Source organism: Heptranchias perlo, chromosome 1, assembly GCF_035084215.1.
Source record: "Heptranchias perlo isolate sHepPer1 chromosome 1, sHepPer1.hap1, whole genome shotgun sequence".
Taxonomy (NCBI): Eukaryota; Metazoa; Chordata; class Chondrichthyes; order Hexanchiformes; family Hexanchidae; genus Heptranchias; species Heptranchias perlo.
Genome location: NC_090325.1, coordinates 136,446,140 through 136,464,578, shown reverse-complemented (window position 1 = coordinate 136,464,578; position 18,439 = coordinate 136,446,140). Strand labels below are relative to the sequence as shown.

The following is an 18,439-nucleotide window of genomic DNA, read 5'->3' as shown; positions in this document are numbered from 1 at the left end:
TCTTGGGGGGTTAAATTGGTCTTCGGCGCTAATGCGAAATTGGGGGGGGGGGGGGGGGGGCGTTAGTGAATCGGCCGCCCGTTTTACACCCCGCCCAATTTTCTTTCCCATTGGCTTCAATAGAAAAGAAAATCGGGTGCGGCCTTGGAGCGAATAGCTTGCAAATCTCCCAGTGCTTGGCTTATGTGGACGCATAGCAAATTGGGAGCTACATTGTCAAAATCCACAGAGAATTCATTGTGGGACACATTATAATAAATATGCATATTTTGGCACGCTCTAATAAGGCCAGCACACAGGCCTAGAAATTGGTCTGTGCAGTGCCCGTTTTTCGGACTACTAAGGCCTCAACAGTGCGTGCGCACATTTCTGTCCGGAAGTATGGCCGCCTGCCATATTGGGTAAGGACAAACAACAGGCATCCTTTATCTACACCTGAAGCAGGCGTTAGGTGGTTCGCATATGAAAATAAGAGGCCTAATGCCTGTTTGTGGCCCTTTTCTGTAAGATTGGTTTGCCCACCCCAGCTGCACTCGGAAACCAGCTCAAGCAATCGCCTGCAACAAAGAAGGTAAGTAACTTAACTGAATGTGGAACCGGGAGGAGCAGGAGTGATCGTCGCTCCCAACACCCACCCCCATCACCACCACTCCTGGCCTGGCCCTCGATCCCCGGCCCCGATCTCCACTCTGCTCTCGACCCGACCCCTGTGATCCCCGATCCAGGCTCCCATCCCGATCCCTAACAACACTTACCGGAGGGCCGCTGTGACACTATCCTCTTCACCCGCGGACACTTGATGCTTCTCTGGTATCATTGAAATGAGGCCCGAGGCCCAAAAATGGGAGAGCTTTGGGCCTTTGTATTCAGGCACGAGTGGTATGAACTATGCACCCCCCCCCCCCACCCGCCTTGCATGGCCAAAAACGGTAGCGGCCCAATTTCTGGACCATGGTGTGTATTCCAAACCTGGAGCAACTTGAAGATGCCTTTCTGATTTTACCACCGCCCCTTCAACATTTTGGGTGAGTATCTGACCCCTTCTTGATCCCTGTGGCAAAGCCAAGCTCAGGAACTGTGGAAAAGAACCCATATTCTATCAGACAATGAGGCAGCACATTGGTCCTCCAAAGCACTGTATCCTCATGTTATTATTTGAAAGATATTTGACATTGTTTAAAAACTTTTTAGCAATATTCTTGTAAATTCTAGATTTTTCCTGTTTATTAATAAATATAGTGGGACTGAAATTCGTCTTGGAAAAGAAAATCGGGTGGAGTATAAAGCAGGCAGCCGATTCGCTAGCACCTCTTTTGCGCTACTGTGAAAAGATCAATTTCACTCTCAAGTTGTTCCAAATGTGGTTCATAAGATATTTTTTGAACAGTTGTCTAAATTTAGAGTGATGCATTTAAAATAAGTTGTTGTGACTTCAGAAGTTGGCTTAAACAGCTAATAGTGCTAAATCTATATCCTTGCAGTTTGCTCAGTATGCTGTGCTAATGGTGTATTACAAAAAAAAGGCAATTTGCTATTAATAGCTTGCATTAGGTCAGATTTAATAGGTTTCTATGGTTTATTATCAGAGCTAAAATACAAACTGGACTGGGATACTGTTTTCTAAGAGAACTCTCTTTTCTCTGGAAAGTACTGTTTTTACAGTCCGTGCTACAGCTGCTGTTTTACTGTTAAATTCAAGATGTTGAAGCAACTGTATTGCGGAGCATAAACAAAACGGTATTCTTCATTCAATCTCCTCAGCATTCCATGCATAGTGATCCAAAGTCGACATGGTCCATATTTTTCCCTTTTAAGGTCCATATTGTGTCATTACATTATGTGATATTTTTTTCTCAGTCCTGATATAGTGGCGCCAAGCTATTAATCTCGTGTTGCTTCCTCCTACCATTTGTAACAGTCAGTTTCACAATGCTCCCAAGTGCGTGAGCAAGATTTTATGCCCATTTTTGACCTGAAAGAGCTGGGGTGTCCAAACTGTGACACATGGGCCTTAGGCAATCTGCCCCCTTGACTCACCTTACCACTGTCCACTCTGTTTCTATTTCCAGTGCCTTTCCAGCTGGCCTCCTATCCTCCACTCTCTGCAAGTTTCAGCTCAGCCGAAACTCTACTGCTTGTATCCTTTCTCACACCAAGTTCCGATTACCTATCATCCCTGTCCTTATTGATATACATTGACTCCCAGTTCCCCAATAGCTTCAATTTGAAATTCTCATCCTCGTGTTTCTATCCCTTCATGCCCCCCCCCCCCCATCTCTATAACCTCCTTTAGCCGTGCAACCCCTGCCCACCACCACAAATTTTCCATTCCTCCAACACTGGCCATTTGCCATCTCCCCTCCCTTTGCCTCACCATTGACAGCCGTGTCTTCAGTTGCCAAGGCCTCATGCTCTAGAATTGCCTGCCCAAGCCCCTCTACTTCTCTACCTCCTTCTCCTGCTTTGAGACCCTCTATAAAACCCACCACTTTGACCAAGCTATTGTTAACCCCTTCTAATATCTTTCTTTGGCTCCAAGTCCATTTATTTCCAATTATATCTCTGTGAAGCACCTGCTGAAATTTTTCTACGTTAAATGTGTTGTATAAATGCAAGTCGTTGTTCTGCTGTTGGTGTCTGACTTGGGATGTCTGACAGTTTGAGAAGGTCTGTTTTCAATGCTGCTCCATTGTTGGTAGACGGTTGAAGAATATATATAAACTAGGCTGACACTTAGGGAGGGAGTTCCCTAAGGATGCCCTGAGGGAGTGTTGCACTGTCAGAAGTACCGTCTTTCTGATGAGGCATCAGACGAGGCCCAGTCTGCTCTCACGTGGAAGTAAAAGATCCCATGGCACTATTCGAAGAAGAGCAGGGGAGTTCTCCACGCTGTCCTGGCCTATATTTATTCATGATGTGGAGATGCCGGTGATGGACTGGGGTTGACAATTGTAAACAATTTTACAACACCAAGTTATAGTCCAGCAATTTTATTTTAAATTCACAAGCTTTCGGAGGCTTCCACCTTCGTCAGGTAAATGTTCAGGAGCTCCTTGAAGTCTACGCATTTATACATCACAGAACAATACATGGTGTTTACAGACTGCCCCTGCAACTGCCCGTTGCCAAGGCAATCACCGTGTTCAGACAGAGAGGTGTCACCTGCAGAACCCCCGAATACACATTCAACAAAAAAACAAGCAGGAAAAAAAAACAGAGAGAGGCAGAAACATCCGGAAGGCAGAGAAAGCCAGCAAATGACCCATTATATTAAAAACAGATAACATTTGTTCACTGGTGGGGTAACGTGTAGCGTGACATGAACCCAAGATCCCGGTTGAGGCCGTCCTCATGGGTGCGGAACTTGGCTATCAATTTCTGCTCGACGATTTTGCGTTGTCGTGTGTCTCGAAGGCCGCCTTGGAGTACGCTTACCCGAAGGTCGGTGGATGAATGTCCATGACTGCTGAAGTGTTCCCCGACTGGGAGGGAACCCTCCTGTTTGGCGATTGTTGCGCGGTGTCCGTTCATCCGTTGTCGCAGCGTCTGCATGGTCTCGCCAATGTACCATGCTCTGGGGCATCCTTTCCTGCAACGTATGAGGTAGACAACGTTGGCCGAGTCACAGGAGTATGAACCATGTACCTGGTGGGTGGTGTCCTCTCGTGTGATGGTGGTATCTGTGTCGATGATCTGGCATGTCTTGCAGAGGTTACCGTGGCAGGGTTGTGTGGTGTCGTGGACGCTGTTCTCTTGAAAGCTAGGTAATTTGCTGCGAACGATGGTCTGTTTGAGGTTGGGTGGCTGTTTAAAGGCGAGTAGTGGAGGTGTGGGGATGGCCATAGCGAGGTGTTCGTCGTCATTGATGACATGTTGAAGGCTGCGGAGAACATGGCGTAGTTTCTCCGCTCCGGGGAAGTACTGGACGACAAAGGGTACTCTGTTGGTTGCGTCCCGTGTTGGTCTCCTGAGGAGGTCTATGCGATTTTTTGCTGTGGCCCGTCGGAACTGTCGATCGATGAGTCGAGCGTCGTATCCCGTTCTTACTAGGGCGTCTTTCAGCGTCTGTAGGTGTCCATCGCGGTCCTCCTCGTCTGAGCAGACCCTGTGTATTCGCAGGGCCTGTCCATAGGGGATGGCCTCTTTGACGTGGTTAGGGTGGAAGCTGGAAAAGTGGAGCATCGTGAGGTTGTCCGTGGGCTTGCGGTAGAGTGAGGTGCTGAGGTGCCCGTCTTTGATGGAGATTCGTGTGTCCAAGAAAGAAACTGATTCTGAGGAGTAGTCCATGGTGAGCTTGATGGTGGGATGGAACTTGTTGATGTTATCGTGTAGTCTCTTTAGTGATTCCTTGCCGTGGGTCCATAGAAAGAAAATGTCGTCGATGTATCTGGTGTATAGTGTTGGTTGGAGGTCTTGTGCAGTGAAGAAGTCCTGCTCGAACTTGTGCATGAAAATGTTGGCGTATTGGGGTGCGAGCCATGGGGACCAAATTCGCACCCCAATACGCCAACATTTTCATGCACAAGTTCGAGCAGGACTTCTTCACTGCACAAGACCTCCAACCAACACTATACACCAGATACATCGACGACATTTTCTTTCTATGGACCCACGGCAAGGAATCACTAAAGAGACTACACGATAACATCAACAAGTTCCATCCCACCATCAAGCTCACCATGGACTACTCCTCAGAATCAGTTTCTTTCTTGGACACACGAATCTCCATCAAAGACGGGCACCTCAGCACCTCACTCTACCGCAAGCCCACGGACAACCTCACGATGCTCCACTTTTCCAGCTTCCACCCTAACCACGTCAAAGAGGCCATCCCCTATGGACAGGCCCTGCGAATACACAGGGTCTGCTCAGACGAGGAGGACCGCGATGGACACCTACAGACGCTGAAAGACGCCCTAGTAAGAACGGGATACGACGCTCGACTCATCGATCGACAGTTCCGACGGGCCACAGCAAAAAATCGCATAGACCTCCTCAGGAGACCAACACGGGACGCAACCAACAGAGTACCCTTTGTCGTCCAGTACTTCCCCGGAGCGGAGAAACTACGCCATGTTCTCCGCAGCCTTCAACATGTCATCAATGACGACGAACACCTCGCTATGGCCATCCCCACACTTCCACTACTCGCCTTTAAACAGCCACCCAACCTCAAACAGACCATCGTTCGCAGCAAATTACCTAGCTTTCAAGAGAACAGCGTCCACGACACCACACAACCCTGCCACGGTAACCTCTGCAAGACATGCCAGATCATCGACACAGATACCACCATCACACGAGAGGACACCACCCACCAGGTACATGGTTCATACTCCTGTGACTCGGCCAACGTTGTCTACCTCATACGTTGCAGGAAAGGATGCCCCAGAGCATGGTACATTGGCGAGACCATGCAGACGCTGCGACAACGGATGAACGGACACCGCGCAACAATCGCCAAACAGGAGGGTTCCCTCCCAGTCGGGGAACACTTCAGCAGTCATGGACATTCATCCACCGACCTTCGGGTAAGCGTACTCCAAGGCGGCCTTCGAGACACACGACAACGCAAAATCGTCGAGCAGAAATTGATAGCCAAGTTCCGCACCCATGAGGACGGCCTCAACCGGGATCTTGGGTTCATGTCACGCTACACGTTACCCCACCAGTGAACAAATGTTATCTGTTTTTAATATAATGGGTCATTTGCTGGCTTTCTCTGCCTTCCGGATGTTTCTGCCTCTCTCTGTTTTTTTTTCCTGCTTGTTTTTTTGTTGAATGTGTATTCGGGGGTTCTGCAGGTGACACCTCTCTGTCTGAACACGGTGATTGCCTTGGCAACGGGCAGTTGCAGGGGCAGTCTGTAAACACCATGTATTGTTCTGTGATGTATAAATGCGTAGACTTCAAGGAGCTCCTGAACATTTACCTGACGAAGGTGGAAGCCTCCGAAAGCTTGTGAATTTAAAATAAAATTGCTGGACTATAACTTGGTGTTGTAAAATTGTTTACAACTATATTTATTCCTCAACCAACATCACTAAAAATAGATTATCTGATCATTATCTCATTTCTATTTGTGGGATCTCGCTGTGCACAAATTGGCTGCCGCGTTTCCTATATTACAGACTCATTCCATGTAAAATCCTCACCGCCAGCAGAGATGGGAAACTTTAGTTCAAACAGTGCGGGCTGGCTTTAAACCCAGGTGACAAGAGGCAAATGGACAGTATACTAACCTATTACATCACCCACTCTCTCATTTCTATTCCCCTTGTTATTCATTGATTGCTAAATATGACCTCAGCCACTTTAAAAGACCCAAAGAGAGAGATGTCATTAGTATAATGTAATGAAGAGGAAATGTGAAGATCATTTGATTTGCTATTAGAGGGATGGGCATCCTGTGGTATTCTTGCTGAATCAATTAATTACCTATCGTACGTGGCGAGAGAATGTGGTTTGAAGGATGAGAACTACTAGGTTTTTTTCTGTATATTGGAAATTTTGTTGATAAACTGCACACAATTTTGTTAACTTGATGGCCATTCAGTTATACTTGGATAATTTGAATCCGTACAGTTCGAAATGAATCTCATCTGCCTTATGACAATACGGAGAAACCCACTTAAAAGAATAGTGTTTTGCTCGACAATTTTATTCCCTCAAGCATTTTATTCATCTAACCGTTTTGCATCAGGTGTATAGAGACTACGGTACACAACACACATTTGCACATACAGAAGTATGGATGTCAAAATCAGGTGCACATTGCATAATTTAATTGAGATTCAGCTACAGTTGTCCAAGATCAGCGTAATCTGATTAATTTCATCCCATCTCATAATCTAAATCATGTGACCATTGAGTGATCATCCATGCATTTTACTTCTCATGAGATATCACACAGAATGTTTGCAGATCAAGCACTCGAGGATTTTGCTGCTTTTGAATGGTGATGAGCTTTCTTTTTGTAACTACCATGTAGATCAATGCCAGAGGTCTTTCCCTTGCATTTTTTACTTGCATACAAGGTGCCATATTTGAAGGTAAGTATTGTATCTGGTATAGCAGGAAGCTAGATGCCCATTTTGTCATGTAGACTGGGAAGAGCCCAGGTTTGATCTCCAGTCTGCACTGGTTTAGCTGATCTCAGCCAGGATGGCAGCAGTGTTACTAAATTTGACTGTAGCAGATCTGGGCTAGGGAAAGGGAAAACAGGCAGCTTTTCCACTCCTGGTCGTTATCATGCTGGAAGTGCATTTGTGTGGGTGTTGCAGGAATGGGAGGGGGTAGCTGTGAGCAGAACTGAGTATCCACTTATTAAAAGCAGGCTGGTCAGCACTTTTCTATCCTCTGTGTGCCTTTCTAAACACAATGTTGTGGCGTAGCTTGAATCTTCACCGGCTTCCATTACAAGCAAAATATAGGCATGTTAGTTATGTAAGTTGATGAACAAGTGCAGTATGAATGCAGGGTTTACTACACTGCAAGAGCAAGGCAGATATTATGCACTTGAACATGTTAATGCTTTATATCAACAGCTTAATCTCAGCCATTTTATTGTACACTATATGATGAAGTATTAACTGTGCCAATCAGTATGCAGTACCTGTCACATTCCATGACTGTGAGCTGTGAGAAGTAAATTAGCTGTTTACCGACTTTGATCAAGTGGAATGACAAATAATCCACGCATTTCATAGAATCATACAGCACAGAAGGAGACCATTCAGCCCATCATGCCTGTGCCGACTCTTTGAAAGAGCTATTCAATTAGTCCTACTCTCCTGCTCTTTCCCCATATTCCCACATTAAGCTAAACACTTGAACTCTGCACTACACAGTACAGTCCAGCACAGCTGATGCTTGACTAAAACATGTCACGGGGCAGCGCAATGCAAGGAAGTCACCTCCCTAGGTGGGAGAAGTGGGAAGCAGGCAATGCAAAAACATTTTAAGATTATTTCCGCAGCACTTGTGTGAATGATTTACAGGAATTTTAATTCATTGAAGCATTTTATTTATTTTGGAACAATGCAGCTAAGTTTTTTTCAAACAAAGGAATCAATAGAAAATGGTTTGGCAACTATTTTAATTATAAATTGCCATGTCCACACTTATAATGAAAACTGAATGTTTAAACTTGTCAAGCTGTATTTACCCCCTGCTTTCAGTGGAGCTGCTGCAGTGCCGTCACTGGTGGGAGGGTATAAATACAGCATGACAAGTTTACATAGGCAGTTTTTATTATAAATTTGTACATAGGAATTTATACTGGTAAAGTTGACAGGGAGTGTGTGCAGATGTAAGATTTTATATATGTTATAAATTTAAGATCAGTAATATCAAATCAACTATTACATAAAAATAAGGACAGAAGGTAGACACTTCCTTGCCCCCACACCCAGAACCATGTGATCTCCTGGGAGAGCGAAAAAACCCAGGGCCAATAAGGGAAAAAATACTCTGGAAAACTCCTCTCTGACTCTCTCGGGCAATTGAAATCAGTCCAGGAGATCACATGGACCATATGTTATTTATAATGACACTTACCTTCTGTACGATGCAACCTCTGCCCCTCTCAAGAACAGGTCTGGCTCCCTCTTGAAGGCATGCAGAGAGTCAGCACCCACCATACCAGCTGGCAATGTATTCCAGAGGCTCACAATTCTCTGGGAAAGGAATTGCCTAACATCCAGTCTATGCCTACTCTTACATAGTTTAATCTCATGTCCCCTGGTCCTCCCCAATCTGTTAAACTGGAATAATCTATCAATAGGGACACTATCTAGCCCTTTAATTATTTTATAGACCTCTCTCAGGTCACTTCTAAGTCTACGTTGCTCCAAAGTAAATAGACCAAGGTTGTTAAGTCTGTCTGAGTAGCTGAGGTTTTTTAATCATAGAATCGTTACAGCACAGAAGGAGGCCATTTGGACCTTTGAGCCTGTGCCGGCTCTTTGTAAGAACAATCCAGTTAGTCCCGTTCCCCCGCTCTTTCCCCAAAGCCCTGCAAATGTTTTCCCTTCAAATATTTATCCAATTCCTTTTTGAAAGCCAAGATTGAATCTGCATCCACCATCCTTTCAGGCAATGCATTCCAGAAGCTAACCACTCGCTGCGTAAAAAAAAATTTTCCTCACGTCACCTTTGGTTCTTTTGCAATCACCTTAAATCTGTGTCCTCTGGTTCTCAACCCTTCCACCAATGGGAACAGTTTCTCTTTAGTTACTTTATCTAAATGCGTCATGATTTTGAACACTTCTATCAAATCTCCTCTCAACCTTCTCTGCTCTAAGGAGAACAACCCCAGCTTCTCCAGTCTATCCACATAACTGAAGTTCCTTATCCCTGGAACCATTCTAATAAATCTTTTCTGCACTCTCTCTAAGGCCTTCATATCCTTCCTAAAGTTCCTTTAAGCAAGGAATCATAGCTCTCCTCTGGACCTTTTCCTAGGCCACTATATTACCCACCATGTTGGGGGACTAAAACTGAGCACAGTACTCAAGATGCGGTCTGACTAGCGACTTGTATAGTGTCAAAATGGTGTCCTTTGATTTAGAGTCATAGAGTTAGAGTCATAGAGTTATACAGCACGGATAGAGGCCCTTCGGCTCATCGTGTCCGCGCCGGCCATCAGCCCTGTCTACTCTAATCCCATATTCCAGCATTTGGTCCGTAGCCTTGTATGCTATGGCATTTCAAGTGCTCATCCAAATGCTTCTTGAATGTTGTGAGGGTTCTATTAATACATCCCTGAATGGTTCGATTAATACATCCCAATACCCTGTTAGCTTTAGTTACAGCTTCTCTACATGAACCTTCAAAATAGGCACTTAATTACAACTGCGCACTCTGATTCAATTGTCGCCCACCTTTAACCCTACTTCACCTAAAGACTATACATGGTTTTGACTCTCTGTGTACAACAGCACAGGAGGTTGACACATATATATTGGGGGGATCAGTGTTTCATTGAAAACTGATTAAAAGTGCCTAATGTACCTGTTGCTCCTTTGATAGGTCACACTGTGATAGGTCTTTTCAATGTTATAGCTGACATATTAATAACTGCTATTTTGCAGCGAGAATATCTCACCCTGTGACCACAATCTGACCACCGAATTCCCACAAATCACTCCAAATACTTTCTGAAAAAAATTTTAATATCCACCATTTTTTTTCTCAGTTAGTGAAATTTCTGATGTTCAAAATAAGGGCTTCAACAAAATTAAACAAAAATGAAAAAAATACATATTTTGCAGTATGATGATCAAATTTATCCACCGAATTGCCTATTTTGTCTTTTAATGCCTTCATTAAAAGTTATTAGTTGAATGCATTAGCCCCAAAAAAGCCAAGAGTTAATGATGAGACTATATAAACCTTAAGACCTGTTAGAGTATTGTGTGCATTATTGGTCTCCACACTTTCAGAAGGACATTAAGGCCTTAGAGAGGGTACAATACAAATTCACTAGAATGCTGCCTGCTATGAAGAAATACAAATACGAAGACTTGAAAAATTGGATCTTTTTTCATTAGAACAATGCAGAATTGCAGGGTGAATTATGATAGAAGTGTTTAAAATTATGAAAGGATGGGACAGGGTAGATAGGAGCAGACTGTTTCCAGTAATTGAGGGATATGGATACCAGACTAAATGTAATAGTTTTTGAAAAGAGGATAGGAGAAACTTCTTTACACAGAGAGTTGTGAGGCCGTGGAATTCATTTCCAGGGTTAACGGTTGAAGCAGAAAGTATGTCGACATTGAAGATTAGATTGGCTAGGTGGATGAAGGAAAAGGGATTGAAGGGATATCGGAATAGGACTGTTTGTTTGCGCGGTGGGTAAATGCTGATATTGAATGATTGGGCCAAATGACCTGTTTCCATGTTGTAACTGCTATGTATTTCCTTGTATTTAAGCTATTAAGCACATGCATATAAGCATTATGGACAATTAGTGCATATTACTTTGATGTAATATATGGAGCACATACTAGAATATATGATTAATATGGTACACAACAATTGAGGGGTAACTTTCCTACTTCATAGTCCTGGTTGGGTGGCTCGCCTGCCAAGAGCATATATGAAAAATTTGTGTACATATTATACATGATTTTCCTACCATTTAAAACTGTTAAATAAGAAACTTGTATGGAATGCCCGAGTTCACCATGACTGATGTTTTTCACTTGTTGTCTCTGCTACAATATGGCACCAAAATGAACACCATTAAACATTGCATCTCTGTGCCAGTCTACAAACTAGTTAAAGCCAGAAAATCGGATAGAGTGTGCATTTGAATTTCTGACATGTGGTCCCGGTGGGCTCAGCTGCCTGCCAGGAGCGCAGAGTCAGAAAATTACATCAATGATGTAACATCAAGTTACATCATTACTTCATACTTGTTTGAGTTCCTCTCCAATCTCACCAGGCCCAGAGTCTTCGAGAGCCTCCCTGCCTATTCATGCTGCATGCCTCATAAAGAGTTACTGTTTTTTTTCTGGGAAACTTCACTACTTTGCTGTCCTTGCCTTTCTATGATGTGCAACTTGCTATAAAAATAAGAACAGTAGGGATTAAAGCAGAATGAATTGCCCGTTTGAACTTCATTTTCAGAGTCTGTAAGAGCTATTAACTTAGCATCCATTTATGTCCATCATATTGATGTTGAGAAAGAGACCTGTGGCAGTTTGGAATTCATTAGATCGTCGGAATCATTAACAACTGGTCGGTTTCACATCATATATGTAAATTAAGTCCATATTATGTATTTTGGTGATAACATATAATAACAACAACAACTTGCATTTATATAGCACCTTTAACGTAGTAAAATGTCCCAAAGGCACTTCACAGTAGTGATATCAGACAAAGTTTGATACCAAGCCACGTAAAGAGATATTAGTACAGGTGATCAAACATTTGGTCAAAGAGGTCGGTTTTAAGGAGCCACTTAAAGGAGTAGAGAGGTGGAGAGGTTCAGAGAGGGAATTCCAGAGCTTAAGGCCTAGACAGCTGAAGGCATTGCCGTCCATGGTGAAGCGAAGGAAATCGGGGATGTGCAAGAGCCCAGAAATATACTAACATTGTAATCCTACCTTGGTGATCTTTTTCATATCATGAAACTTCTTTCATTCTTCCTGCCAAGTCATCCTGGTATGGAACTCTGAGTTCACCATGACTGCTTTTCACTTTTTGTCTCTGCTGCACGATGGCACCAAAAAGATTTTTCCCCTCCCGAGAACGCCATCAAACATTGCAACTCTGTCCCAGTTTATATATTGGGCAGCCAGCCAGAAGAAAGAAGATTTGCTCTCTTCTATACATTCTACAGCTGGCTAAACAAAACTGTTAACATTTCTATCAATTAGCCGTCAATTTAGTTGATCGTGAAGTGTGAAACCATTATTACTACAGGTGCACTATGATTGGAGGATTTTCTGCTATTCATGTGAATTCATATTTCACAAGTTCAATGGCAGAAAAATAAGCACCATTTTGATTATTGAATGTTTAAATCTGGAACAAATACTGTAAATACCTAAAATTTACTCCACGGCTGTTTAACATTGCTTGAAATAAGTATTATGGTGCTTTCTGTATGCAGTAGTCACATGATGAATAGTAACCATTAAAGCTGCCAAATTATTTTCCACAAATTGACCTGCAGCTTCCATTAAGGTAAAGCTGTGCCAAAAATCACGAGCTGAATCATAATTTAAAATGCTGAAAAGAAAACAGCTGCTCAATGATATTTTTAAAGAAAACATTGATTGACAAATTGGGGAGAACGCCCTTTCCCCCTACTAAAATGAGAAAATTATAAAAATATAAAAGCTATTTATAACTGACCTGTAAGATCTCTAGATCGTTAGGATGCGTTTGTGTTTAAATAGTCTAAAGTTGAATGGACTGTAGGCAGCTTCAGAAGGTTCTGGTAACAATGGAATCGTTGCTTTTTCAGCAGTTTTGTTTTAAAACAAACGGCCATGAGGAAATTTATGAAAGGAGCGCGCACTCTTTTTTTTCACGTGGATCATATCACAAAAATCTCTCAAATGGGAGTGATTTTTCTCCTCCTTATTACTTGAAGCTAAAATAGTCGATTAAAATATTGCATTACTTAATTTCATATCAAAACATGAACACTGTGAAGTTATGACAATGATGCAACTGTGTATTTCAATTTTTATTTTGTTTTAATATTTCTTCTTCTTGTGCTGTTATTTTTAGGTGATAAAAGATGTTGTTGTACTTTGCAATGTAACTACTGAAACAGATGGATCCATGACAATTTTTCCTGTGAACAAGGCAGAACTGGAAAAGGTAATGACATGCGGATTTCCTAATACTACTCTTCAGGCCTGGCTACAGTTTATACGTAACCTTAGGGGGATATCCAAAAGCACTTATTAAATCCGCTATCCCCATTAATCTGCTGTCAATTTTGTATTGGTTTCCTGGATTCAAAATCCAAATTGCGAGTAATCTCTGTTTTATTTTGTTAATTAAAAGAATGCTCCAGGATAAGCTCTAATTAGCAAAAAAATAGCATATTCATGTCCTTTCCTAAGCTAGGTGGAAAAATTAGGGTAAATTCAGCAGGGCTCAGAGCCTTGCAAGATAGGAGCGCAGATTTAGATATAGGGCTATAACACTGAGGCTCGATTCTCTGATCTGAGCTCCCACCTAGCGATGCTCCATGCTGGGTGTGGAGCCTTGTTGAATTATCCCTATAAAGTTTTTTCATTCAGCCTCAACTTCCTGCACCCCTTCCTCTGCTGCTCTCTGAATGGCAATCTGAAATGGCTCTGTGAATAAAATGGTCACAGTTTCATGCAGCTTCCATTTTGAGAATAGAGTCTATTTTTTCTGAATTCTTTCTTTCAGTTTCTCCTTCTGTGTATGTATGTTCAAATTCAATTAATTAAATTTTAAAAATCTGGAATTAAAATACTAGTATCAGTAATGGTGGCCATGAAGCTACCGGATTGTCGTAAAAACCCATCTGGTTCACTAATGTCCTTTAGGGAAGGAAACCTGCCGTCCTTAACTGGTCTGGCCCAAATGTGACTCCAGACCCACAGCAATGTGGTTGATTCTTAATTACCCTCTGAAATGGCCGAGCAAGCAACTCAGTTGTAAAATCTCGCTACGAAAAGTCACAATAAGAATAAAACCGGACGGACCACCCGCCATCGGACCACTAGACACCGGACACGACAAAGGCAAACCAAGCCCAGTCGACCCTGCAAAGTCCTCCTCACTAACATCTGGGGACTTGTGCCAAAATTGGGAGAGCTGTCCCACAGACTAGTCAAGCAACATCCTGACATAGCCATACTCACAGAATCATACCTTTCAGCCAACGTCCCAGACTCTTCCATCACCATCCCTGGGTATGTCCTGTCCCACCGGCAGGACAGACCCACCAGAGGTGGCGGTACAGTGATATACAGTCAGGAGGGAGTGGCCCTGGGAGTCCTCAACATTGACTCTGGACCCCATGAAATCTCATGGCATCAGGTCAAACATGGGCAAGGAAACCTCCTGCTGATTACCACCTTCCGTCCTCCCTCAGCTGATGAATCAGTCCTCCTCCATGTTGAACATCACTTGGAGGAAGCACTGAGGGTAGCAAGGGCACAGAATGTACTCTGGGTGGGGGGCTTCAATGTCCATCACCAAGAGTGGCTCGGTAGCACCACTAATGACCGAGCTGGCCGAGTCCTAAAGGACATAGCTGCCAGACTGGGCCTGCGGCAGGTGCTGAGCGAACCAACAGGAGGGAAAAACTTATTTGACCTCGTCCTCACCAATCTACCTGTCGCAAATGCATTTGTCCATGACAGTATTGGTAGGAGTGACCACCGCACAGTCCTCGTGGAGATGAAGTCCCGTCTTTGCACTGAGGACACCATCCAACGTGTTGTGTGGCACTACCACCGTGCTAAATGGGATAGATTCAGAACAGATCTAGCAGCTCAAAACTGGGCATCCATAAGGCACTGTGGGCCATCAGCAGCAGCAGAATTGTATTCCAGCACAATCTGTAACCTCATGGTCCGGCATATTCCTCACTCTACCATTACCAACAAGCCAGGGGATCAACCCTGGTTCAATGAGGAGTGTAGAAGAGCATGCCAGGAGCAGCACCAGGCGTACCTAAAAATGAGGTGCCAACCTGGTGAAGCTACAACTCAGGACTACATGCATACTTAACAGCGGAAGCAACATGCTATAGACAGAGCTAAGCGATTCCACAACCAACGGATCAGATCAAAGCTCTGCAGTCCTGCCATGTCCAGTCGTGAATGGTGGTGGACAATTAAACAACTAATGGGAGGAGAAGGAGGCTCTGCAAACATCCCCATCCTCAATAATGGCGGAGTCCAGCACGTGAATGCAAAAGACAAGGCTGAAGCATTTGCAACCATCTTCAGCCAGAAGTGCCGAGTGGATGATCCATCTTGGCCTCCTCCTGATATCCCCACCATCACAGAAGCCAATCTTCAGCCAATTCGATTCACTCCACGTGATATCAAGAAATGGCTGAGTGCACTGGATACAGCAAAGGCTATGGGCCCCGATAACATCCCAGCTGTAGTGCTGAAGACTTGTGCTCCAGAACTAGCTGCGCCTCCAGCCAAGCTGTTCCAGTACAGCTACAACACTGGCATCCACCCGACAATGTGGAAAATTGCCCAGGCATGTCCTGTCCATAAAAAGCAGGACAAATCCAATCCGGCCAATTACCGCCCCATCAGTCTACTCTCAATCATCAGCAAAGTGATGGAACCTGTCGTCGACAGTGCTATCAAGCGGCACTTACTCACCAATAACCTGCTCACCGATGCTCTGTTTGGGTTCCGCCAGGACAACTCAGCTCCAGACCTCATTACAGCCTTGGTCCAAACATGGACAAAAGAGCTGAATTCCAGAGGTGAGGTGAGAGTGACTGCCCTTGACATTAAGGCAGCATTTGACCGAGTGTGGCACCAAGGAGCCCTAGTAAAATTGAAGTAAATGGGAATCGGGGAAAACTCTCCAGTGGCTGGAGTCATACCTAGCACAAAGGAAGATGGTAGTGGTTGTTGGAGGCCAATCATCTCAGCCCCAGGACATTGCTGCAGGAGTTCCTCAGGGCAGTGTCCTAGGCCCAACCATCATAAGGTCAGAAATGGGGATATTCGCTGATGATTGCACAGTGTTCAGTTCCATTCTCAACCCCTCAAATAATGAAGCAGTCCGAGCCCGCATGCAGCAAGACCTGGACAACATCCAGGCTTGGGCTCATAAGTGGCAAGTAACATTCGCACCAGACAAGTGCCAGGCAATGACCATCTCCAACAACAGAGAGTGTAACCACCTCCCCTTGACATTCAACGGCATTACCATCGCCGAATCCCCCACCATCAACATCCTGGGGGTCACCATTGACCAGAAACTTAACTGGACCAGCCATATAAATACTGTGGCTATGAGAGCAGGTCAGAGGCTGGGTATTCTGCGGCGAGTGACTCACCTCCTGACTCCCCAAAGCCTTTCCACCATCTACAAGGCACAAATCAGGAATGTGATGGTTTACTCTCCACTTGCTTGGATGAGTGCAGCTCCAACAACACTCAAGAAGCTCGACACCATCCAGGACAAAGCAGCCCGCTTTATTGGCACCCCATCCACCACCCTAAACATTTACTCCCTTCACCGGCGCACAGTGGCTGCAGTGTGTACCATCCACAGGATGCACTGCAGCAACTCACCAAGGCTTCTTCGACAGCACCTCCCATACCCACGACCTCTACCACCTAGAAGGACAAGAGCAGCAGGCACATTGGAACAACACCACCTGCACGTTCCCCTCCAAGTCACACACCATCCCGACTTGGAAATATATCGCCGTTCCTTCATCGTCGCTGGGTTAAAATCCTGGAACTCCCTTCCTAACAGCACTGTGGGAGAACTGTCACCACACGGACTGCAGCGGTTCAAGAAGGCGGCTCACCACCACCTTCTCAAGGGCAATTAGGGATGGGCAATAAATGCTGGCCTCACCAGCGACGCCCACATCCCATGAACGAATGATAAAAAAATATTTGTTTTTATCCATTATTTTAGCTCTTGTTTAGTGGTTCTTTGTTTCTGTCTATTTATGCAGTTCTTTCCCTTTCTGTATTTCTTTCTCTCAGTTCTGTTTCTTATCTCCTTCATCCCTTTATAAGTTAGTCACAGGTTTGGGTTGGCTCAACTTTTGATTTGTCTTGAGAAGTGTGGAAAAGAAAACAAATTATGCACATTCCAGACAAAAAGTTGTACTTTAATTGTACATAGTCTAAGTAAGTGTTCAGCCATCTGACTGAGAAGTCTGAAAAAATAAATTAAGCACATTTCAGACTTCCTTTATCCCACAGGTCCGTAGGGAAATGAACCTAAAAAGAAACAAATACAAGGTACAAAGCAAATAATTGTCAAGAGAATAGGGACTGGTATAATAAACGATTGAGGATAACTAAAGCCACTATTAGAAATACAAGAAAACATGATTGTGGATAGGTGTAGTAGCAGTATTGCTAGATCTTTTACAGTTATGTCAGAAGTCACAAAAATGATTAAGGACCACATGAATCTTTTAAGAGATTTAGCAAGGCAGGTTTGATTTGGGGACCAGGATATGGCCGAAGTGCTATTCGGTGAGCCATTGGCTCATATATTTAATAGCTCTTTGAGATCTGGGATAGTTCCAATGGACTGGAGGGTGGTTCATGTGGTTGTAATATTTAACCAGGGGAAGGAATCTGATCCTGTGAATCAGTTTGATGTCAGTTTTAGGGAATATACTGGAAGGCATTATAAGGGATGTGATTTATAACATCTGGAACAGTTATTAGCATGGCTTTTGTAAATGGAAGTCCTGCCTCATAGTCATAGAATCATAGACTGATACAGCACAGGAGGAGGCCATTCGGCCCATTGTGCCTGTGCCGGCTCCTTGAAAGAGCTATCCAATTAGTCCCACTACCCTGCCCTTTCCCCATAGCCCTGCAAATTTTTCCCCTTCAAGTATTTATCCCATTCCCTTTTGAAAGTCATTATTGAATCAGCATCCACCACCCTATCAGGCAGTGCATTCCAGATCATAACAACTTGCTGTGTAAAATATTTTTTCCTCATGTCGCCTCTGGTTCTTTTGCCAATTACCTTAAATTTGTATCCTCTGGTTACTGACCCTTCTGCCACTGGAAATAGTTTCTCCTTATTAACTCTATCAAAACCCTTCATGATTCCGAACACCTCTATCAAATCTCCCCTTAACCTGCTCTGCTCTAAGGAGAACAACCCCAGTTTCTCTAGTCTCACCACAGAACTGAAAGTCTTTCATCCCTGGTACTATTCTAGCAAATCTCCACTGCACCCTCTC

General features: G+C 44.0%; 1 protein-coding gene across 2 annotated transcripts in view; it reads left to right on the top strand.

Moving 5' to 3' along the window:
- afap1 (actin filament associated protein 1) overlaps positions 1–18,439 on the top strand; it is a 276,822-nt gene that overhangs the window by 186,408 nt on the left and 71,975 nt on the right. For both annotated transcript variants that reach the window (XM_067991293.1, XM_067991286.1), the window contains exon 7: positions 13,255–13,347. In XM_067991293.1, the coding sequence (XP_067847394.1) occupies positions 13,255–13,347 (93 nt within the window). The remainder of the gene's footprint in view (positions 1–13,254; positions 13,348–18,439) is intronic.